The sequence below is a fragment of the Dendrobates tinctorius genome, unplaced genomic scaffold, assembly GCF_039654945.1.
Source record: "Dendrobates tinctorius isolate UK_male_01 unplaced genomic scaffold, ASM3965494v1 ptg000090l, whole genome shotgun sequence".
NCBI lineage: Eukaryota > Metazoa > Chordata > Amphibia > Anura > Dendrobatidae > Dendrobates > Dendrobates tinctorius.
The window spans coordinates 9,253,889-9,274,990 of NW_027361758.1; the positions used below are offsets into that span (position 1 = coordinate 9,253,889).

Below are 21,102 nucleotides of genomic sequence, written 5' to 3' on the forward strand. Positions count from 1 at the left end.
TGGGCCTCGGCAATCTCCGCCTCTACCTCAGTCGTGAGAGCCGAGACCACTACCCCTTTCTGGAGGATGGGTACCGGCTCTTCCCGCGGTTCTCCCCCCAGATTCTTATGGTCGGTGATAACTGTGACCTGGTGAGCCGCCCCCTCCAAGAAGTGTCGCCATTCCTCAAAAGCCAGTTTGATGGCCAACAACTCCCTGTTGCCGATATAATAATTCCGTTCGGCCGGCGACAGCTTCTTGGAGAAGTAGGCGCATGGATGCATCTCGCTCAAGGACGAGCCTTGAGACAGTACTGCCCCCACTCCCACCTCCGACGCATCAACCTCTACCACAAAAGGTTTAGACACGTCTGGTTGCACCAGAATGGGGGCTGAAGCAAAACTATTCTTCAGACGCTCAAATGCACGTATAGCCACCTCTGGCCAGTTCGCCAGATCGGCACCCTTTTTTGTCATGTCCGTGAGCGGTTTGGCGACAGTCGAAAAGTGTTTTATAAATTTCCTATAATAATTCGCAAACCCAAGGAACCGCTGGAGTGCTTTCAGACTCTCCGGCCCCTCCCATTGCAACACCGCTTGCACCTTAGCGGTGTCCATTTTAAAACCGGCTGCGGACACAATATATCCCAAAAAGGGCAACTCCTGGACAAAAAATAAACATTTTTCCAGCTTAGCATAGAGCTGGTTCTCCCGGAGCAACTGTAACACCTGCCTAACATGCTCCAAATGAGTGTCCCGATCGCTAGAATAAATGAGGATATCATCCAGGTATACAATCACAAATCTCCCCAGGACATGAGCAAATACATCATTAATAAAATGTTGGAAAACGGCAGGCGCGGTGGTCAACCCAAACGGCATAACCAGACTCTCAAAATGACCCTCAGGAGTGTTAAACGCCGTCTTCCACTCATCCCCCTGACGGACCCTTATGAGGTTATACGCCCCCCTGAGGTCCAGCTTGGAAAACCATTTCGCCCCCGCTACCTGGTTGAACAAATCCGGGATCAACGGCATTGGGTAGGGATCACGGATCGTAATCTGGTTTAACTCTCGGAAATCCAGACACGGGCGTAACCCCCCATCTTTCTTCTTAATGAAGAAAAACCCCGCGGCTACAGGCGAGGACGAAGGCCGGATGTGACCTGTGCTCAGACTCTCCGCGATGTAGTCTTTAAGAGCTTGTCTCTCAGGACCAGAAATATTAAACATCCTGGCCTTAGGTAATTTGGCCCCGGGTTTTAACCTAATAGCACAGTCATAGGCTCTATGTGGAGGCAGTTCTGAGCAACCCTTCTCAGAGAAAACATCCGCGAAATCCTGCAAAGCCTCCGGCAGGCTGGGCGTCACGGCGGACACACATATGGCCAAGCAATTGTCTTGGCAGAAACCACTCCATTGTACTATGTCCTGAGTTTTCCAATCAATTACCGGGTTGTGCCTGGACAGCCATGGAAAACCCAGGACCATTTGAGCTGGGAGATTACGGAGGACCCTACATGTAACCGACTCAGAATGTAGGACCCCAATGTGGAGTTTCACCTCTGCCACAAACTCAGTGATCTCCCCTTGAGGGAGGGGAACAGCATTAATGGTCACCACCTGTATGGGGTGAGGAAGTTTTTCGATCTTAAACCCGGCGGTGTGTGCAAACTCCTCATCTATGAGATTGGTGGCGGAACCGCTATCCACAAACACTGATATAGGTAGCTCTCTGCCGGCGATAATAACCTTGGCAGGGAGCATACATTGAGATACCATCATGGAGGATATGCATACGCTCAGTTGGGTCTCCTCCATACCCTCTGAGCTTAACAGTTTTCCGCCGGTGTGACCCTCTTAGGTAGTACCGGGCAAACGTTAACATAATGACCTCCTTTACCACAGTAGAAACATGCTCCGGGCTTCCGGAATCCCGGAGCGCGAGGCTGAACCTGTGCCACGCCAGCAATCTGCATAGGTTCAGGGGACTCATCTACTTCAACCACACCTGCACCTCTGTTTTCCCCCAGAGGTAGCGTCTCCTGTGCCCCCTGACGAAAACGGCGATCAATACGTATCACCAAACTCATGGCAGACTCCAATGATGCCGGAGTCTCATACATCAGGAGGGCTTGTTTCACCCTCCCTGATACCCCATGAATAAACTGGCTCCGCAGTGCTGGGTCATTCCACTGTGTGTCTACAGCCCAGCGGCGAAATTCCGAACAATAGTCTTCTGCCAAGCGCTCCCCCTGGCGGAGGGCGCGGATTTTAGATTCCGCTAGAGCCAGTCGGTCAGGGTCATCGTAAATGAGCCCGAGGGCAGAAAAAACATTATCGACCGAATGAAATGTAGCAGAGTCAGCTGGTAAGGAAAATGCCCATGCTTGGGGGTCACCACTCAGTAATGACAACACCAGCCCTACTCGCTGGGCCTCATTACCTGAGGATATTGGCCGCATGCGGAAGTATAATTTGCAGGCCTCCCGAAATACGACAAATTTGCTGCGATCGCCTGAAAATCGTTCTGGCAGCGGAAACTTCAGCTCTGCACCGATACCTGCAGATGCCGTTTGCACCTTTGCTACTACCAGGCCCTGCTGCTGAACTGCCCCTTTCAACTCGGAGACCTGTATGGACAGCGCCGCCAACTGGCGGGTTATGGAATCTAATGGATCCATGGACTCCTGAAAAAATGTGGGCCGATTATAATGTCACGGGGGCTTAGTTCAACTAAGGCTGAAATACCCGGGGCCCCTGTGGTGTCCCTTTTACTAGGGGAAACCCTGTCTGACCCTCAACCCAGGGTTTTTGCTGAAGGTGCAAATGCCTGAGCCTCCGACCTTTCCTTATCTCCTGCTCAGCCCTGCACTTAACCCTCCACCCTCCACCCAGTGAGGAGTCACACCACCAAAGCTCCCACACAAATAATGACAGACAGGGAGAACTTAAACTGCACTGCGCCGCACACACACAGGAATAAACAGTAATGTGAACAGGGCACAACTAAACACAAATATGGGAAGGAGAAAGGATAACGACGGATCATACGACACCAGATATGAATCTCTCTCTCTTGAACACCTCCACTCCAGACCGGAACCACTTGGTATGAAACACAAGCTATAATCGGCGACGCCCATATGCCAGTATGACTATTTAAAGACCGTGGGCGTGACTAACCTTCCAACCTGGTCTCCAGCAGGATTAACCCCCGAGAGCCTGAAGATCAAACCGGCGCCACTGAGGCTATAGTGGCTGGAGGTGGAACTACCTCTGCCTGCCGGATGCTGTGGTGTGAACAGCGTCCGACATGACAAGTTTATAACGTTGAGCCGTGAAAAAAAAAGAACAAAACACATTTTCTCCACAAAAATGAAATTTTAGCACCATTTTTTTATTTTCAGAAGGGTAGCAGAAGAAAATGGAACCCAAAATTTGTTGTGCAATTTTTCCTAAGTACGCATATACATATATGTGTGTGTGGTGAAAAACTACTGCTTGGGAATACGGCAGGGCTCAGAAAGGAAGGAGGGACGCTTTGGAACATAGATTTTGATGGAATGGTCTGCAGGTGTCAAGTCGCGTTTGGAGAGCCCCTGATGTGCCTAAAGGGTGGAAACCCCCCACAAGCGACACCATTTTGGAAACTAGACCCTCAAGGAATGTATCTACAGGGTGGGCCATTTATATGGATACACCTAAATAAAATGAGAATGGTTGGCGAAATCAACTTCCTGTTTGTGGCACATTAGTATATGGGAGGGGGAAAACTTTTCAAGATGGGTGGTAACTATGGCCACCATTTTGAAGTCGGCCATTTTGGATCCAACTTTATTTTTTTTCAATGGGAAGAGGGTCATGTGACACATCAAACTTATTGAGAATTTCACAAGAAAAACAATGGTGTGCTTGGTTTTAACGTAAATTTATGCTTTCATGAGTTATTTACAAGTTTTTCTTTGTTTACAGCCATTGACATGTCACAGAGGTTAACACATGAGGAGCGGATAGAAATTGTGTTGATGTCTGGTGAATGCAGTACCCGGGTCATTGCAGCAGATTTCAATGCAAGACACCCTACAAGACCACCCATGACCCCTTAGACTTTTATCTTTGGGGTCAACTGAAGGCATTTCTCTATACTGTGAAGATATGAAATGTGCAGCATCTGTAACAATGGACACTGGGAGCCTGTGCTAGCATTTCTTATGCGGTATTGCTATCAGTGTGTCGAGAGTGAGAGAAGAGGCTTGCATTGACAATCCAACACAATGGGCAGCACTTTGAACTCATTTTATAAGTGGTCATAAACTTGTAAATAACTCATGAAAGAATAAAGCAACGTTAAAACCAGTCACACCATTGTTTTTCTTGTCAAATTCTCAATAAGTTTGATGTCAAATAACCCTCTTCACATTGAAAAAAATATAGCTGGATCCAAAATGGCCGACTTCAAAATGGCCCTCATGGTCACCACCCATCTTGAAAAGTTTTCCCCTTCCCATATACTAATGTGCCACAAGCAGGAAGTTGATATCACCAACCATTCCCATTTTATTTAGGTGTATCCATATAATGGCCCACCCTGTAGATGTGTGGTGAGCACCTTGAACCTCCAGGTGCTTCACAGAAGTTTATAATGTAAAGCAGAGAAAATAAAAAAAATCTAGTTTTTCCCACAAAAATGTTATTTTAGCCCCATTTTTTTTATTTTCACAAGGGTAACAGAAGAAAATTGATCCCAAAATGTATTTTGCAATTTCTTCTGAGTACACATATACCCCATATGAAGTTGAAAACTACTTTTGAGGCATAGTGCAAAGCTCAGAAGGGAAGAAGCGTCATATTTGAGTTCAGATTTTGCTGGACTGGTTTGGGGGTGCCATGTCACATTGGCAGCAGCCCTGAGGTGCCAGAACAGTGTTACGGTGTGGCGGAAAAATAAAGGAGTACCTGGAAGTGGACCCTCTGGGAACCAAAGGGACGACTGAGGTACGAGGACAGAAGGCAGCGTACAGGGTGAAGCGGTAGCCAGTGTACAGGGTGAAGCGGTAGCCAGTGGGTGCGGAATCGGGGGCCCAGGGAGGCACAGGACCAGAGGCTGTAGAAGTAAAGAAGCAAGCAAATGAACACAGACTGTACAGCAAATAACTGAGACGCGGAGAGGAAGTAGGAGGCAGGACAGAGGAGGGAAAGCACCAGGGAGACAGGGAGGGCAGAGCACAGGAAAGGTATGGCGAGGTTAGGCAGGCAGAACCACGGTACTAAACGCAGCACAGACAGAGGACAAGAGGGCCTGAGGACACAGAGAGCGAAGCTGCGGACAGCGTCACCGCATAAGATAATCAGGCGTCTTACCAGAGCTGACGCCGGACATATGTAGCGGTGGGCGCCGCCATATTGGGGGCGGGGCCTAGCGCGTCAGCTCACCCAGGAGGCTGTGCGCCGTGGGCGGGAGCCCGGCGCCGAGGGAGCCAGAGGCTGGGCGCGGGGACGCGCCGGGAGGCAGGAGCGCGCCGGACAGCGCGCGCAAGAAGACCCTGCGCTGTGACAAACAGTAGAACCCCCCCATAAGAGACACCATTTTACAAACGAAACCTCTCAATAAATTCATCTAGGGGTGCAGTGATCATATTTACACCACAGGTGGGCCACAGAATTTTATACCATTGGGCAGTGAAGAAAAAAAAATAACATTTTTACCACCAAAATGTAGTTTTAGCCCTAGATTTTACATTTTTTCTGTGGGAAATGGGTAAAAATTGCACCAAAATTTGTTCCACAATTTCTGCTGAATGTGGAAATACTTTATACATGCCTGTACAGTACTGCTTAGCCACACAGCGAGACTTGGGAGGGATTGAGCGCAGATTTTCCTAAAATAGTTTGCGGACTTCATATACACAGCCCCTATGTGCTAGAAGAGCAGAATACCCCCTCAAGTGACCCCATTTTGAAAATTATACCCCTTTACGAATTTCTATACAGATGTAGCAATGATTTTGACTCCATAAGTGTTTTCCAGAAACAAGCAGTAGTGGATGTTGCTGAGTGAAAATTGCCAACTGCCATTGTAGTGACCAATACGTTGTAGTGACCAGTACATGATGCCCAGCTCGTGCTTCTGGAGACATGCACCTGTAAATTAGGCGGGCTCTCATCACTGCAGAGGATGCTAAATGTGGCTTAGTCACACTAGGGCTCAGAAAGAAGGGGGCATTTGGATTTGGGAGCGCAGAATTTGCTGAATTTCTTTGAGGGGTGAGGAGGCATTTTACTTTTCCAGAGCCTTTGTAGTACCAGTAACGTGGAAGCCCCCTATATTTCCGTTGACAGATGATGCACCTCAGTGGGGACTTGCTTTTCTTGTGGATTGAGTTGAAGCTTTTATTGGGAACATTTTACATAACATTTAGGATCACATTTATCTGGTGCTCTACGCTGAGCACTTATTTTGGGGTTTCCATCTAAATTTCCTAGTGACAGGACAGATGAAATCCCCGATGGATCCATTCACTTTAATGAGGCAGCAGAGTTACTCTGGACTCCGTCTAGCCTCTGTTCAGTGGAGTCCTTGTTTTCAGAAGCGCACAAAACTGTGGTCCACCACACTTTTATGCACGGCTAAAAAGATGGACACTGCTGGATCACAGGTCCTTCATCGTCCACAGCTCCTCCATCTGCCTCATTGTAGGGGATCTTCCACTGGGGGTTCGGTCTGGATCATGTGTTCGGTAGCATGTGATAAAACATCGGTTTTTGCCTAGTTTTTTTACTTTTTTTTTCTTACGGTGTTCAGTATAGGGGATAACTAGTGGGACAGTTTTATGGGTCAGGTCTTTCCTGAAGCGGTGATACCAAATGTGTACTGTTTTTATTTTTTTTCATAAAAATATATTTATTTCTGGGTACAATATATATTATTTTTTTATGCTTTTTTTTTTTTTTTCTTAGCTGTGGGCACACTCTATGTAAATCTTGTAACCATGCCAAAGTGGATGCCTTTCTGGCAACAAACCTGACATCAATTTTTTTTTTAAATTTCTTATAGTTTATTGTTCTGATCTAAGATCAGTAAATATTTTCATATGATGGCTATAATTTCATTATATTGTGGATTATATTATGTTGAGAAAGTAATAAATGTTTTATTGGAGCTACAGTGGGTACGGAAAGTATTCAGACCCCTTTAAATTTTTCACTCTTTGTTTTATTGCATCCATTTGGTAAGTTCAAAAAAAGTTATTTTTTTTCTCATTAATGTACACTCTGCACCCAATCTTGAATGAAAAAAAAACAGAAATGTACAAATTTTTGCAAATTTATTAAAAAAGAAAAACTGAAATATCATATTGTCATAAGTACCCTTTGCTCAGACACTCATATTTAAGTCACAAGCTGTCCATTTCCTTGTGATCCTCGAGATGGTTCTACTTCTTCATTGGAGCCCAGCTGTGTTTAATCAAAGTGATAGGACTTGATTTGTAAATGCACACACCTGTCTATATAAGACCTCACAGCTCACAGTGCATGTCAGACCAAATGAGAATCATGAGGTCAAAGGAACTGGCCAAGAAGCTCAGAGACAGAATTGTGGCAAGACACAGATCTGGCCAAGGTTACAAAAGAATTTCTGCAGTACTCAAGGTTCCTAAGAGCACAGCGGCCTCCATAATCCTTATATGGAAGAAGTTTGGGACCACCAAAACTCTTCCTAGACCTGGCCATCCAGCCAAATTGAGCAATCGTGGGAGAAGAGCTTTGGTGAGAGCGGTCAAGAAGAACCCCAAGATCACTGTGGCTGAGCTCCAAAGATGTAGTAGGGAGATAGTTGACTTTGTAGAACTTTCTCCCATCATTGCAGCCCTCCACCAGTCGGACATTCATGGCAGAGTGGCCCGACGGAAGCCTCTCCTCAGTGCAAGACATAGGAAAGCCCACACAGAGTTTGCTAAAAAACACATGAAGGACTCCCAGACTATGAGAAATAAGATTCTCTGGTCTTAAAAGACGAAGATAGAACTTTTTGGTGATAATTCTAAGTGGTATGTGTGGAGAAAACAAGGCATTGCTCATCACCTGCCCAATACAATCCCAACAGTGAAACATGGTGGTGGCAGCATCAAGCTATGGGGGTGTTTTTCAGCTGTAGTGACAGGACGACTGGTTGCAATTGAAGGAAACATGAATGGGGCCAAGTACAGAGATATCCTGGATGAAAACCTCTTCCAGAGTGCTCTGGACCTCAGACTTGGCCAAAGGTTCACTTTCCAACAAGACAATGACAATAAGCACACAGCTAAAATAACAAAGGAGTGGCTTCAGAACAACTCTGTGACCATTCTTGACTGGCCGAGCCAGAACCGTTAGCTAAACCCAATTGAGCATCTCTAGAGAGATCTGAAAAAGGCTGTCCACCAACGTTCACCATCCAACCTCATGGAACTTGAGAAGATCTGCAAGGAAGAATGGCAGGGGGTCCCCAAATCCAGGTGTGAAAAACTTGTTGCATCATTCCCAAGACGACTCATGGCTGTACTAGCTCAAAAGGGTGCTTCTACTCAATACTGAGCAATGGGTCTGAATACTTATGACCATGTGATATTTCAGTTTTTCTTTTATAAAAATTTGCAAAAATTTCTACATTTCTGTTTTTTCAGTCAAGATGGGGTGCAGAGTGTACATTAATGAGAAAAAAGTGAACTTTTTTGAATTTACCAAATGGCTGCAATGAAACAAAGAGTGAAAAATTTAAAAGGGCTCTGAATACTTTCAGTATCCACTGTATTTTTACATCTGGTGTTTTTCGGGGTGTTATGATACAATAATAGGATCTCTCTATCAATACCTTCCAAGATCAAATTGGCGCTCTTTAACCCCTTAGTGACAGAGCCAGTTTGCAGCTTAATGACCAGGCCAATTTTTACAACTCTGACCACTGTCACGTTATGAGGTTATAACTCTGGAACGCTTTAACGCATCCCGCTGATTCTGAGAAGTGTTTTTTTATGACATATTGTACTTCATGTTAGTGGTAAAATTTCTTTGAAATGTCTTGTGTTTATTTATGAAAAAAACAGAAATATGGCGAAAATTTTGCAATTTTAAAACTTTAAATTTTTATGCCCTTAAATCAGAGAGATGTATCACACAAATTTCTTAATAAATAACATTTCCCACATGTCTACTTTACATCAGCACAATTTTGGAAACAAAATATTGTTTTGTTAGGAAGTTATAAGGGTTAAAAGTTGACTAGTGATCTCTCATTTTCACAACAAAATTTACAAAACCATTTTTTTTTTAGGGACCACATCATATTTAAAGTCATTTTGAGGGGTGTACATGACAGAAAATACCCAAAAGTGACACCATTCTAAAAACTAGACCCCTCAAGGTGCTCAAAACCACCTTCAAGAAGTTTATTAACCCTTTACGTGCTTCACAGGAACTAAAGCAATGTGGAAGGAAAAAATTAACATTTACTTTATTTTGCACAAAATTTACTTCAGAACCATTATTTTTTATTTTCACAAGTGTTAAAAGAGAAAATGAACCACAAAATTTGTTGTGCAATTTCTCCTGAATATGCTGATACCCAAAATGTGGGGGTAAACCACTTTTTCAGCGCACGGCAGAGCTCGCAAGGGAGGGAGCGCCGTTTGACTTTTTCAACGCAGAATTGGCTGGAATTGGGATCGGATGCCATATTGCGTTCAGAGAGCCCCTGATGTTCCTAAACAGTGGAAACCCCCAACAAGTGACCCCATTTTGGAAACTAGACCCATTAAGGAACTTTTCTAAATGTGTGGTGAGCACTTTGAACCTTCAAGTGCTTCACAGAAGTTTATAACGTAGAGCCCTGAAAATAAAAAATAATTTTTTTTCCACACAAGATCTTTTCGCCCCCAAATTTTTATTTTTACAAGGGTAACAGGAGAAATCATACCCACACAGTTGTTGAACGATTTGTCCTGAGTACGCTGATACCCCATATGTGGGGGTAAACCACTGTTTGGGCGCACGGCAGAGTTCGCAAGGGAGGGAGCGCCGTTTGACTTTTTCAATGCAGAATTGGCTGGAATTGAGATTGGACGCCATGTCGCTTTTGGAGAGCCCCTGGTGTGCCTAAACAGTGAAAAAAACCAAAGAAGTGACACTATTTTGGAAACTAGACCACTTAAGGAACTTATCTAGTTATGTAGTGAGAACTTTGAACCCCCAAGTGCTTCACAGAAGTTTATAATGCAGAGCAGTGAAAATAAAATAATCACTTTTTTTTCCTCAAAAATGATAATTTAACCCGCTATGTTTTATTTTCTCAAGGGTAACAGGAGAAATTGGACCACGAAAGATGTTGTGCAAGTTGTCCCGAGTACGATGATACCCCATATGTGGGGGGGAACCACTGTTTGTGCGCATAGGAGAGCTCGGAAGGGAAGGAGCGCCATTTTGGAATGCATAAAATGAAAACCTGGCACTCAACTTAATGCTTGGTGAGGCAGTTTATTTTAGTACCAGAAAACGTTTTGGTCAATATAGACCTTCATCAGTTATGTGCTAGTATGTTTGAAAGTAGCTTGAAGGAGGGCGCTTTTTATGTTATACACTGATAACGCCAGTAATCAAATGGCCAGAATGCTGCTGTAACGCAGAATAATCTTAATAGTTGAAAATATCAGCGCAGCCTGGTCCTCCTGGACGTGGTAAATGGACAAGTGGGAACCTAACTTGGCACCACTACAGTAGTGCACACGGTGTTTTCTACTAAACGTATTTTGGAATGCAGACTTTGATGGAATGGTCTGCGTTTGCAGAGCCACTGATGTGCCTAAACAGTATAAACCCCCCACAAGTGACCCCATTTTGGAAACTAGACCCCTGAAGGAGCTTATCTAGATATGTGGTGAGCACTTTGAACCCCCAAGTGCTTCACAGAAGTTTATAGATGCAGAGCCGTGAAAATTAAAAATCATTTTTTTTTCCTCAAAAATGATTTTTTAGCCCATTATTTTTATTTTCCTAAGGGTAACAGGAGAAATTGGACCAGAAAAGTTGTTGTGCAATTTGTCCTGAGTACGCTGATACCCCATATGTGGGGGGGAACCACTGTTTGGGCACATGGGAGAGCTTGGAAGGGAAGGAGTGCCATTTTGGAATTCAGACTTTGATGGAATGGTCTGCGGGCGTTTTGTTGCGTTTGCAGAGCCCTTGATGTGTCTAAACAGTATAAACCCCCCACAAGTGACCCCATCTTGGAAAATAGACCCCCGAAGGAGCTTATCTAGATATGTGGTGAGCACTTTGAACCCCCAAGTGCTTCACAGAAGTTTATAAACGCAGAGCCGTGAAAATAAAAAAATCATTTTTTTCCTCAAAAATGATTTTTTAGCCCGCCCTTTTATATTTTCCAAAGGGTAACAGGAGAAATTGGACCCCAAAAGTTGTTGAGCAATTTGTCCTGAGTACGCTGATACCCCATTTGTGGGGGGGGGACCACTGTTTGGGCACATGGGAGAGCTCGGTAGAGAAGGACCACCATTTTGAAATGTAGACTTTGATGGAATGGTCTGCGGGCGTCATGTTGCGTTTGCAGAACCTCTGATGTGCCTAAACAGTATAAACCCCCCACAAGTGACCCCATTTTCGAAACTAGACCCCTGAAGGAGCTTATCTAGATGTGTGGTGAGCACTTTGAACCCCGAAGTGCTTCACAAAAGTTTATAACGCAGAGCCGTGAAAATACAAAAGTATTTTTGTTTTCCACAAAAGTGATTTTTTTAGCCCCCAATTTTTTTATTTTCCCAAGGGTAACAGGAGAAATTAGACCCCCAAAGTTGGTAAATAGTGGAAACCCCTCAATTCTTGCTCCTACCCTAATCCCAACCCTAATTCTAACCCTAATCCTAATTCGCCCTAACCCTAATTCTAACCCTAACCCTAGCTCCAACTCTAGCCCTAACCCTAATGGAAAAATGAAAAAAAAAATATTTTCTTTATTTCATTATGTTTGCCTAACTAAGGGGGTGATAAACGGGGGGGTTATTTATTATTTTTTTATTTTGATCACTATGATAGTTTATCATAGTGATCAAAATGGATCTGCCAGCTGGCAGATTCGCGGCAGGCGCACTGCGCATGCGCCCACCATTTTCTTCCGGATCCAAGATGGCGGCACCCACCGGAGGACGCCGGCGGGACAGAGGACCACCGGGAGGGAATCCAAGACCACTGGGAGGTACAGGGGGGGGATCGGGGACCCTATTTCTCTCTCCTCTGATGTGCGATCACATCAGAGGAAAGAGAAATTAAATGGAAAATCGCGGCCTTTTTTTTTTTGCAATCGCCGTTATAGGGTTAATAACGGCGATCACAAAAGCAGGGTCGGTAAAATCCGACCCGATTCATGTTCTCTGGGGTCTCCCAGAAAAAATCCGACACTGGGGGGCGCTATTTACTTTCTCCACAGCGCCGTGAATTAACAGCACTGTGGTTTAAGTGGCCTTAATTACCACCGTTAAAAGACGTATCGGAGGTCGTTAAGGGGCTAAAGTCCAGTCTGAATAGCCTCTATATTTCAGTCTGGTTAGAACCTTTCTAGATTCTACAATGAAATTATCATGACAACAGTTTCTCTTTGTTTTTATCAGTTCTCCAACTGGAATGTTATGTCAGACAAAGAGTAAATTTAAGATTAAATTTGTTTTTATTTATATAAGAAATTAAGTCCTCCACCTCCTCACCTTTCCAAATAATTAAATAGTCGACGTAATAACGGTAAAATTATATTAAATGAGAAAATGGATTACCGTAATTACAATAAAGGGTCAGACGAGTAGGTGGAGAATGTAATTTCTTATATAAATAAAAACAGATTAAGGCTATGTGCCCACGTTGCGTGTTAAAACGCACACTAAAAACCGGACTCCTTTCCAGAAATCTCACTTTTTTTCCCGCGCGATTTCACCGCGATTCTGTTCACGATTTTCTCAAGCACTTTCCAAGCGATTTAAAGCATCGCTTGGAAAGTGATTGACAGGTTGGTCACACTCGTCAAACATAGTGTTTAACAAGTGTGAGCAGCTTTTTACTATTGAGGCCGCCTATGCGGCATCAATAGTAAAAGATAAAATGTTAAAAATGATAAAAAAATAAAAAATCGGGGTTTATTTACCTTCCGACGTCCCGCGCTGCCATCCCGGGCCACAGCGTTCCCAGTAATGCCTTGCGAGACCTGTGATGACGTTGGTCTCGCGTTACTATAGCGATCTCGCGAGACCACGTCATCACAGGACCGTGCCGCAAGGTATTACTAGGAACGCTTAGGCCGGGAATGCAGCTCGGGACGTCGGAAGGTAAACATACCCCGATTTTTTATTTTTTATTCTTTTTTTTTTAACAGGGGTATGGTACCCAGGGCCTGGAGGACAGTCTCCTCTCCTCCACACCGTGGGTACCAACCGCACATGAGACGCTTAACTTCCCGCATGGTGGGCATAGCCACATGCGGGAAGTAAGCGATTCTCATGCATTCCTATGGGTGCGGCAATTCTTTGCGATTCCGCACAAAAGAATGACCATGCTGCGATTTTTTCCGCGATGCGTTTCCGCCGCGGAAAAAAGCGCAGCATTAGCACAGCATGTGCGGAATGCCATAGGAATGCATGGGGGGCGTTCTGTACACGATTTTTAAACGTTTTTGCAGCGTTTTCGGGCCGAAAAACGCTTAAAAATCGCATCGTGGGCACACAGCCTTAATCTTAAAGGGAACCTGTCACCCCCAGGGCGTTTTTAACTAAAAGAGCCACCATCAGCAGCACTAAGGCTGCATTCTGTGAAGGTGGCTCTTCTGTTTTGACCCCCATTAACGGCGAAATATTGACTTTTATAATTAGGTCCTCATACCTGGAATTAGTCAGAGAGGTACGGCGTGTCCCTCTATTTAAGCCGTCTCCCAGCTGTCCATCAACCCCCTGTAGCGTCCAGCACCGCCTCCTCCCGTGTTGGATGCTGGAGGGCGCCTGCGTTATTCCAACAGTTCTCTGGCATGCGCAGTGCGCGCTGCCCGAGAACTGACATCAGGCTATGAAGCCTGCATGTTTTGGAGTCCCCTGATCCCGCCCCGCAGTGTGTTATGAAGTATTCACACTGCGGGGCTGGGAATCTTGCACCTGCGCATTGAACAGCTTTAGCTTCGCCTGCCTCCATCTCCCTCCTCCTCTTTCGTTTTCCTCCTTTGGCAGTGTAAGATCAGCTGAGCGGTTCACTGGCAGTACAGCTCATCAGACGCTGCCAAAGGAGCAAAACTAAAGTGGAGGAGGGAGATGGAGGCAGGCGAAGCTAAAGCTGTTCAATGCGCAGGTGCAAGATTCCCAGCCCCGCAGTGTGAATACTTCATAACACACTGCGGGGCGGGGTCAGGGGACTCCAAAACACACAGGCTTGATAGCCTGATGTCAGTTCTCGGGCAGCGCGCACTGCGCATGCCCGAGAACTGTTGGAACAACGCAGGCGCCCTCCGGCATCCAACATAGGAGGAGGCGGTGCCGGACGCTACAGAGGGGTTGATGGACAGCTGGGAGGCGGCTTAAACAGAGGGTCACGCCGTACCTCTCTGACTAATTCCAGGTCTGAGGACCTAATTATAAAAGTCAATATTTCGCCGTTAATGGGGGTCAGAAACAGAAGAGCCACCTTCACAGAATGCAGCCGTAGTGCTGCTGAAGGTTGCTCTTTTAGTTAAAAACGCCCTGGGGGGGTGACAGGTTCCCTTTAAATTTACACATTTTGTCTGACCCCTCTAAAAATTATTTGCATATTACACTAACCGGTGATGTAACAACAGGTACGATAATGATTTCCTCTTATAGAAAACTTACAGAAAGAAATACTATTTTAGAAGCCCATTTATGTCACCCACCTCATGTAGTGAAAAAACATTCCGGCTGGAGAACTGATAAGAACGAAGAGAAACTGTTCTCATGATGATAATTTCAATGTAGAATGTCGAAAAGTTCTAACCAGACTGAAATATAGACTATTCAGACTGGACTTTGAGGCCAATTCAATAATGGCATTAACAGAGAGAGCCTATTAGGCCGGGGTCAGACTTGCAAGAAACTCGGATGAGTCTCGCACGTCAATACCCGACACTGCCGCCGGCACTCGGATCGGAGCGACACTGACCCCAGCCTTAGGCTATGATCGCACGTTGCGTTTTTGCAGTGTTTATTTTATTTTTGCCTCGTTTTTTAATGCAAATTTTAAGCTGTGTTTTACAGTACCAGCAAAGTGTAAGTGATTTCAGAACACTCATGCACACACTTCTTACAGCGGTTTTTCTGCGTATTTGCAGGGCTTTTTCACCCATATGAAACAATTGGTAAATGAAATAATGCCGCAGAAACGAAGATATCAGTTTTTGCTGTATTTTTAGTGCAAAACCCTATGGAAGTTAAGTCATGCTTTTTTGGCTAAACTTTATCAACATGCACAAGAGACAAAAAAAGGCAGCAAATAACGCATCAAAAACTCAGCAAAGCATGCTTTTTGTAAGCAGCTTCTTTACTGCCAAGATAGCAGGTTTTGCCTGAGGAAACAAAAAACGCAACACATGAACATAGCCTTATTGGATCATAATTAGAGATGAGCGAATTTGTTCGGATTTTGTCCCCGAATCTGATTTTGACATATTTGAGCCATATTCAAACACTATTCATGCTGTATATATGTCTTACGATCGGTTCCGAACATATTTGGTAATTTCTACTCCCATTTCTAATGACGTTTGGCTGTGTTCGACGAATATTGTACAAACAATATTTGAATCCGATCGTATTCGGAACCGAATCCGAACAAATTCGCTCATCTCTAATCATAATACCCCCAAAAAACACCTAGAATAAAAAAACTCCAATAGAATATTCATTTCTCAACACAATATAGTCAACAATATAATGAAATTCTAGCCATTATGCAAAAATATTTATAGATTTTAAAATAGGGACAATAAACAATAAAAAATGTAAAAACAACTAAGGCCTGTTTCACACATCAATTTTTCAGGTCAGTTGAAATCCGCCAAAATGGCGGAAAACGGATCCGTGGCCGACGAAACACCAACGGGAGCCACCGGATCCACCGATATGGTAATGTTAAAGGAACCGCACCTGGAAAAAAAATAAATAAAATAATACCGGCGATGTAGCGGGCTCCGGGAGCGGGCGAGTGGATCTCGCGAGAGCGGGCAAGTGGATCTCGCGGGAGCGGGCATGTGGATCTCGCGGGAGCTGGCATTGTGGATCTCGTGGGAGCGGTAAAGTGAGAGAGAGAGAGAATCTTCTGCCGGTATTTAGGGTTAAATCTCCTGGAAAAGCCAAAATGCGGATCCGACGGTGGAAAAAACGTTGCAGTGACCGTCAAGTGATGTCAGCGGACGCCAAAATTTTGGCGGATCCGCAAAATATCGGATCCAACGGATGACCATTCGTCAAGATCTGCCGATAATGCAAGTCTATGGGGGAAAAAAACGGATCCGCCAAGAAAAATGGCGGATCCGGTTTTTTTTGCAAATCGGCGGATCTTGACTGATGCTGACAAACTGATGTGTGAAACAGGCCTTAGAAGTCAGATTTATCGTCAGAAAGATATCCACTCTTGGGACAATACCCTCACCTAGCTTTTTCCAAGAAAATAGTAACAAAAAAAGCAAAATAATTATACACAATATTTTGGAGAGCGACAGTGTGTGGGTGGGATATTATAGAAAGGGGCAGAGTGAGTGTGCGGGACATTATGGAGAGGGGCAGTATAGGGGATATTATAGAGAGGGTAAGTGTGTGTGAGGAGATATTATTGAGATGGGCAGTGTAAGGGCGTCATTGTGAAGAGGAGCAGTGTGAGGGGGACAGTATGGAGTGGCGCAGTGTTGGTGTAAATTATGGAGATGACAGTGTGGTGGGGGATATTGTGTGCAGGAAGCACAATGAGGGGTAATTATTTATTCAGGAATGCAGCATGGGTAATCCTTTTATTTTTAAGGCTCTGCCATTCATGCACTAGCATTGATCCTGGCACTGCATTCATGTACTGACAGTGTTTCTGGCATTTCATTCATACACTAACAGTGTTTCTGGCGCTGAATTTATGTCCTAACGGTAGTTCTGATCTTGTACACATGCAGCAATCCATAACATGCATCATGGCTATATTGAAACTTAAGAGATTTGATATCATGAGCAGGATTTGGCAAGTTTCTGCTCCAAAAACTCAGTTTAAAGGGGTTGTCCAGTCCAAACCAATAATAAATTTATGAAGCACTCAAACGCATGCTGACGAAACCGCACGTGGGTGGTGAAACGCGCGTTGAGATTCCGTTCTCATCCCCTCTATGTACCATGACCACAGGTAATGATTATTATAGTTAAATATTATGGGATACTTTTATATATTTGCCTTGCGTGCCTATCTAACAGGTTGCATGTAATCTTTGTATAGATTTTGGAGACTACCAGTAATTTAGTCATTCATGCTTTCTCATCCTTGTACAGATATGTTCTACCTTGATATAGTCCTCACATACATATTTAGGACTGACTCACATATTTATTTGTCCAGTTTTGACATACATCACAATGACTATAGAGCAATGTTACCCAATTACAACAATTTACAATACAAAGTTTCATAAACTTTAATACAATGGTTGTCATATTGAATGCATATAATGTAGAATTCAATATGTGGATGCACAGTAGGTCCTTTAAAAAAAAAGCATTAGAAGGCACCTGTCTGATGTGATTATTTCTGAAGCAGTCAATATTTCAGTGGTTTCTAGGCACTTTTCACAGGTACATAAGGGGGACACTAAATGCATATGATTTCTAGGCATAGAAAAAGTATATAAACCGATCAGACTAGGGGACTTGAGAAGAAAAATTTTGAACAGAGAGTCGTTTTGGATATTCAGGCTACAAACTGGGGTACCACAAAGAATGAACATCAGACAGGATCTACGGTAATTTTGCAATATAGTTAACAGTGTTTAACATTGATCCTTAATGTTTTTTATTAAGTTTTTTTTTTATCTTCCCTCTTTTTTTGTTCCATACAATATAGTGTTAATTATTGACTCTTGATTAATTATAATTATGCACACATGTATTTGGCAGGAAGGGGTATATAAGCATGGGTATATACTTCACAAATACACCATGACTAAGGCTCAATAGCAGAAACGCATTGTTTTTTTTCTGTGCCTCCCCTGTAACCTTTAATAAACAGCAAAATGTACCAATAAATGTGCAATTATCTACAATTGTACCCATCGCTGGAGAATATCTCTTTGTTTTTGTATTGCCTCCACGACCTGAACTAGGGTGACTCGGCGTGCTGAATTTCATCTTAACAAGGTGCATCTGAAATCAGTGAGCTGACTTTCCCCTTTCCTTGCATTTCTCCAAAATATCGCCCCCACACTGACCCTCTCCAAAATATCCCTTCAAACTGCTCCATTCCATATCTCTCCCACCCTGCCTCTCTGCATAAACCCTTTCACTCGTCCCCACAACTGCTGAAAAGCACTCCTCTGCCCCAGTCTCGGCACCAGAATATTCAAACGCATTCGCGTCCGAGACAGCAGAGTCTCAGTGACTCCTACGTGATGTATATACAGTAGTCTCAATGTCTTCTATGTGATGTACATGCAGCAGAGTCTCCAACCTGATATAGACACACACACATACGCCTTATATATACAAAGCAGAATCTTAGTGTCTCCTACGTGATTATATATACACATACATACATACACACACACACATACATACATACACACACACACACACACACACACAAACATACATATGGCAGAGTCTCCTACGTGATGCATATACAGATTTTCAGTGTCTCCTACTTGATGTATATACAATACATTCTCAATGTCTCCTACTTATTATATACAGCAGAGCCTCAATGCTTCCTACGTGATGTACATACCACAGAGTCTCAGTGTCTCCTACGTTAAGTATATACAGCAGAGTCTCAGTGTCTCCTACGTGATGTATATACAGTAGAGTTTCAGTGTCTCCTATGTGATGTACAGTGGTATGTAAAAGTTTGGGCACCCCTGGTCAAAAATACTGTTATTGTGAACAGTTACGCAAGTTGAAGATGACATGATCTGTAAATGGCCTAAAATAACACATTTTCTTTGTATTTTAGGCAAAAAAAAATATTTATTTTCATTGTTTTACATTTGAAAAATTACAAACAGGAAAATGGGTAGATGCACCCTTGGAAATTTGTGTGCTCAGATAACCTTGACCAAGGTTTCAGACCTTAAAGGGAATCTGTCACCTATTTGTAGCCCTATCAGCTGCCAGCACCGCCATCAGGGGCTTATCTACAGCGTTCTGTAATGCTGTAGATAAGACCCCGATGTAACCTGAAAGAGAACAAAAACAAGTTAGATTATACTCACCCAGGGGTCCGGTCCGATGGGAGTCGCGGTCCGGCGCCTCCCATCTTCTAGCGAAGCCGTCCTCCTTCTTACTTCTGCCGCGGCTCCTGCGCAGGCGTACTTTAACTGCCCTATTGAGGGCAGAGCAGAGTACTGCAGTGCGCAGGCTCCGGGAAAGGTCAGAGAGCTCCGGCGCCTGCGCACTGCAGTACTTTACTCTGCCCTCAACAGGGCAGATAAAGTCCTGCAGTGACGCCATCGCTAGAAGATGGGAGGCGCCGGACCGTGACACCCATCGGACCGGACCGGATGCCCAGGTGAGTATACTTGTTTTTGTTTTTCTTATCTTTCAGGTTACATCGGGGGCTTATCTACAGCATTACAGAATGCTGTAGAGAAGCCCCTGATGGCGGTGCCGGCAGCTGATAGGGCTAAAAATAGGTGACAGCTTCCCTTTAATAAGCTTGTTAGGATTATGGCTTGTTCACTATCATTGTTAGGAAAGACTAGGTGATGCAAATTTCCCAGCTTTACAAAAACCCACCCTCCTCTATCCTTCTGGATCAGGGGACTGTGAGGGCCATGTCACAACACTGCAGGAGAGAGTAGCGCACAACCCCTTTAATGATGAATTAGTTTTCTGTTAATAAATCTAAAAAATGCTCACTGCCTAAGTCACTAGTGTTGAAGTGCAGTGATAGTGGCATTGTGGACATACCTACTTATTACAAGTTTGAGAGTCTGTAAATTATGTACCCCAGCCTGGTTAAAAATACCCCTCAAAATTGCTAAAAAGAGTATTTTACCCTGCTGTAAAATGTCTAGAGAAGGTCTGTTGGTAAGTCAGGGCACAACACTTTAAGTGCCATAGGACAATACATACAAAAGATGTTTGACATTCCCCATTTTTGACAACTGATGACATGAGAAAGTTTACCTATCAGCTTGATTTTCAGTGCAAACTTCTGATGGCTCTGCAAGTTCTTGTGGTGATTGTACATTTTCCGAAGTCTCCATGTTCATATTATACACTGTGAGGAAGAAAAAAAAAGTTTCCATATTGTTGGAATCCTCAGCTTTGTATACAACTGGAGCTCTTTTGAATCCTAATCTAATTTTTAGCCACATCAGAGAAAGAGAAAGCTGAATGTAATAAAGACATAAAAGAAAACTAAAATACAACATATTCTCATGAATTCTCCATGGAGAATAAGATAATTAAATCCAGATAGCGCCCTCAGACACACTAGGAAGACAAAATCTTATCAAATCTTTGACTCACCAATTATTATAATACGTAGTGGACTGGGATTTTTTGAATTGGTTATTGTGCTACTTGTATGTGAAAGCTATCACTCATTAGCAATGGTTTTTAATGTCCGTGTTTTGTATGCCATAAATATGTGTGTTATGACAGTGTAGCAACTCACTCGGGAAAAATGGCTAACACACTAAAAACTGGAACTGACCGAGCCGATTCCTGTACAGACTAGAGATTTTGACCCTGCATGAGCTATGATAGCGCTAACCACAGACTAGACAATGGCAACTCGAAACCTATGCTGCCAGAAAGGCCATCGAGCACTTCACGTTCCTCCTAAAGAACTGGAGGGCAAAGCAGAATGTAAATTACCTACAGAAGGGAAAGTGTGCTGAAAT

General features: G+C 43.9%; 1 protein-coding gene across 5 annotated transcripts in view; it reads right to left on the reverse strand.

Moving 5' to 3' along the window:
- MPHOSPH9 (M-phase phosphoprotein 9) overlaps positions 1 to 21,102 on the reverse strand; it is a 285,436-nt gene that overhangs the window by 195,105 nt on the left and 69,229 nt on the right. For 3 of the 5 annotated variants that reach the window (XM_073586083.1, XM_073586081.1, XM_073586085.1), the window contains exons 2-3: positions 20,381 to 20,474; positions 4,938 to 5,085 (exon numbers count right to left, since the gene is read on the reverse strand). In XM_073586083.1, the coding sequence (XP_073442184.1) occupies positions 4,938 to 5,085; positions 20,381 to 20,444 (212 nt within the window). In that variant the 5' untranslated portion in view covers positions 20,445 to 20,474. Of the gene's footprint in view, positions 1 to 4,937; positions 5,086 to 9,933; positions 10,113 to 20,380; positions 20,475 to 21,102 lie in introns of those variants that run through there. The other 2 variants (XM_073586082.1, XM_073586084.1) reach the window with 2 other exon arrangements.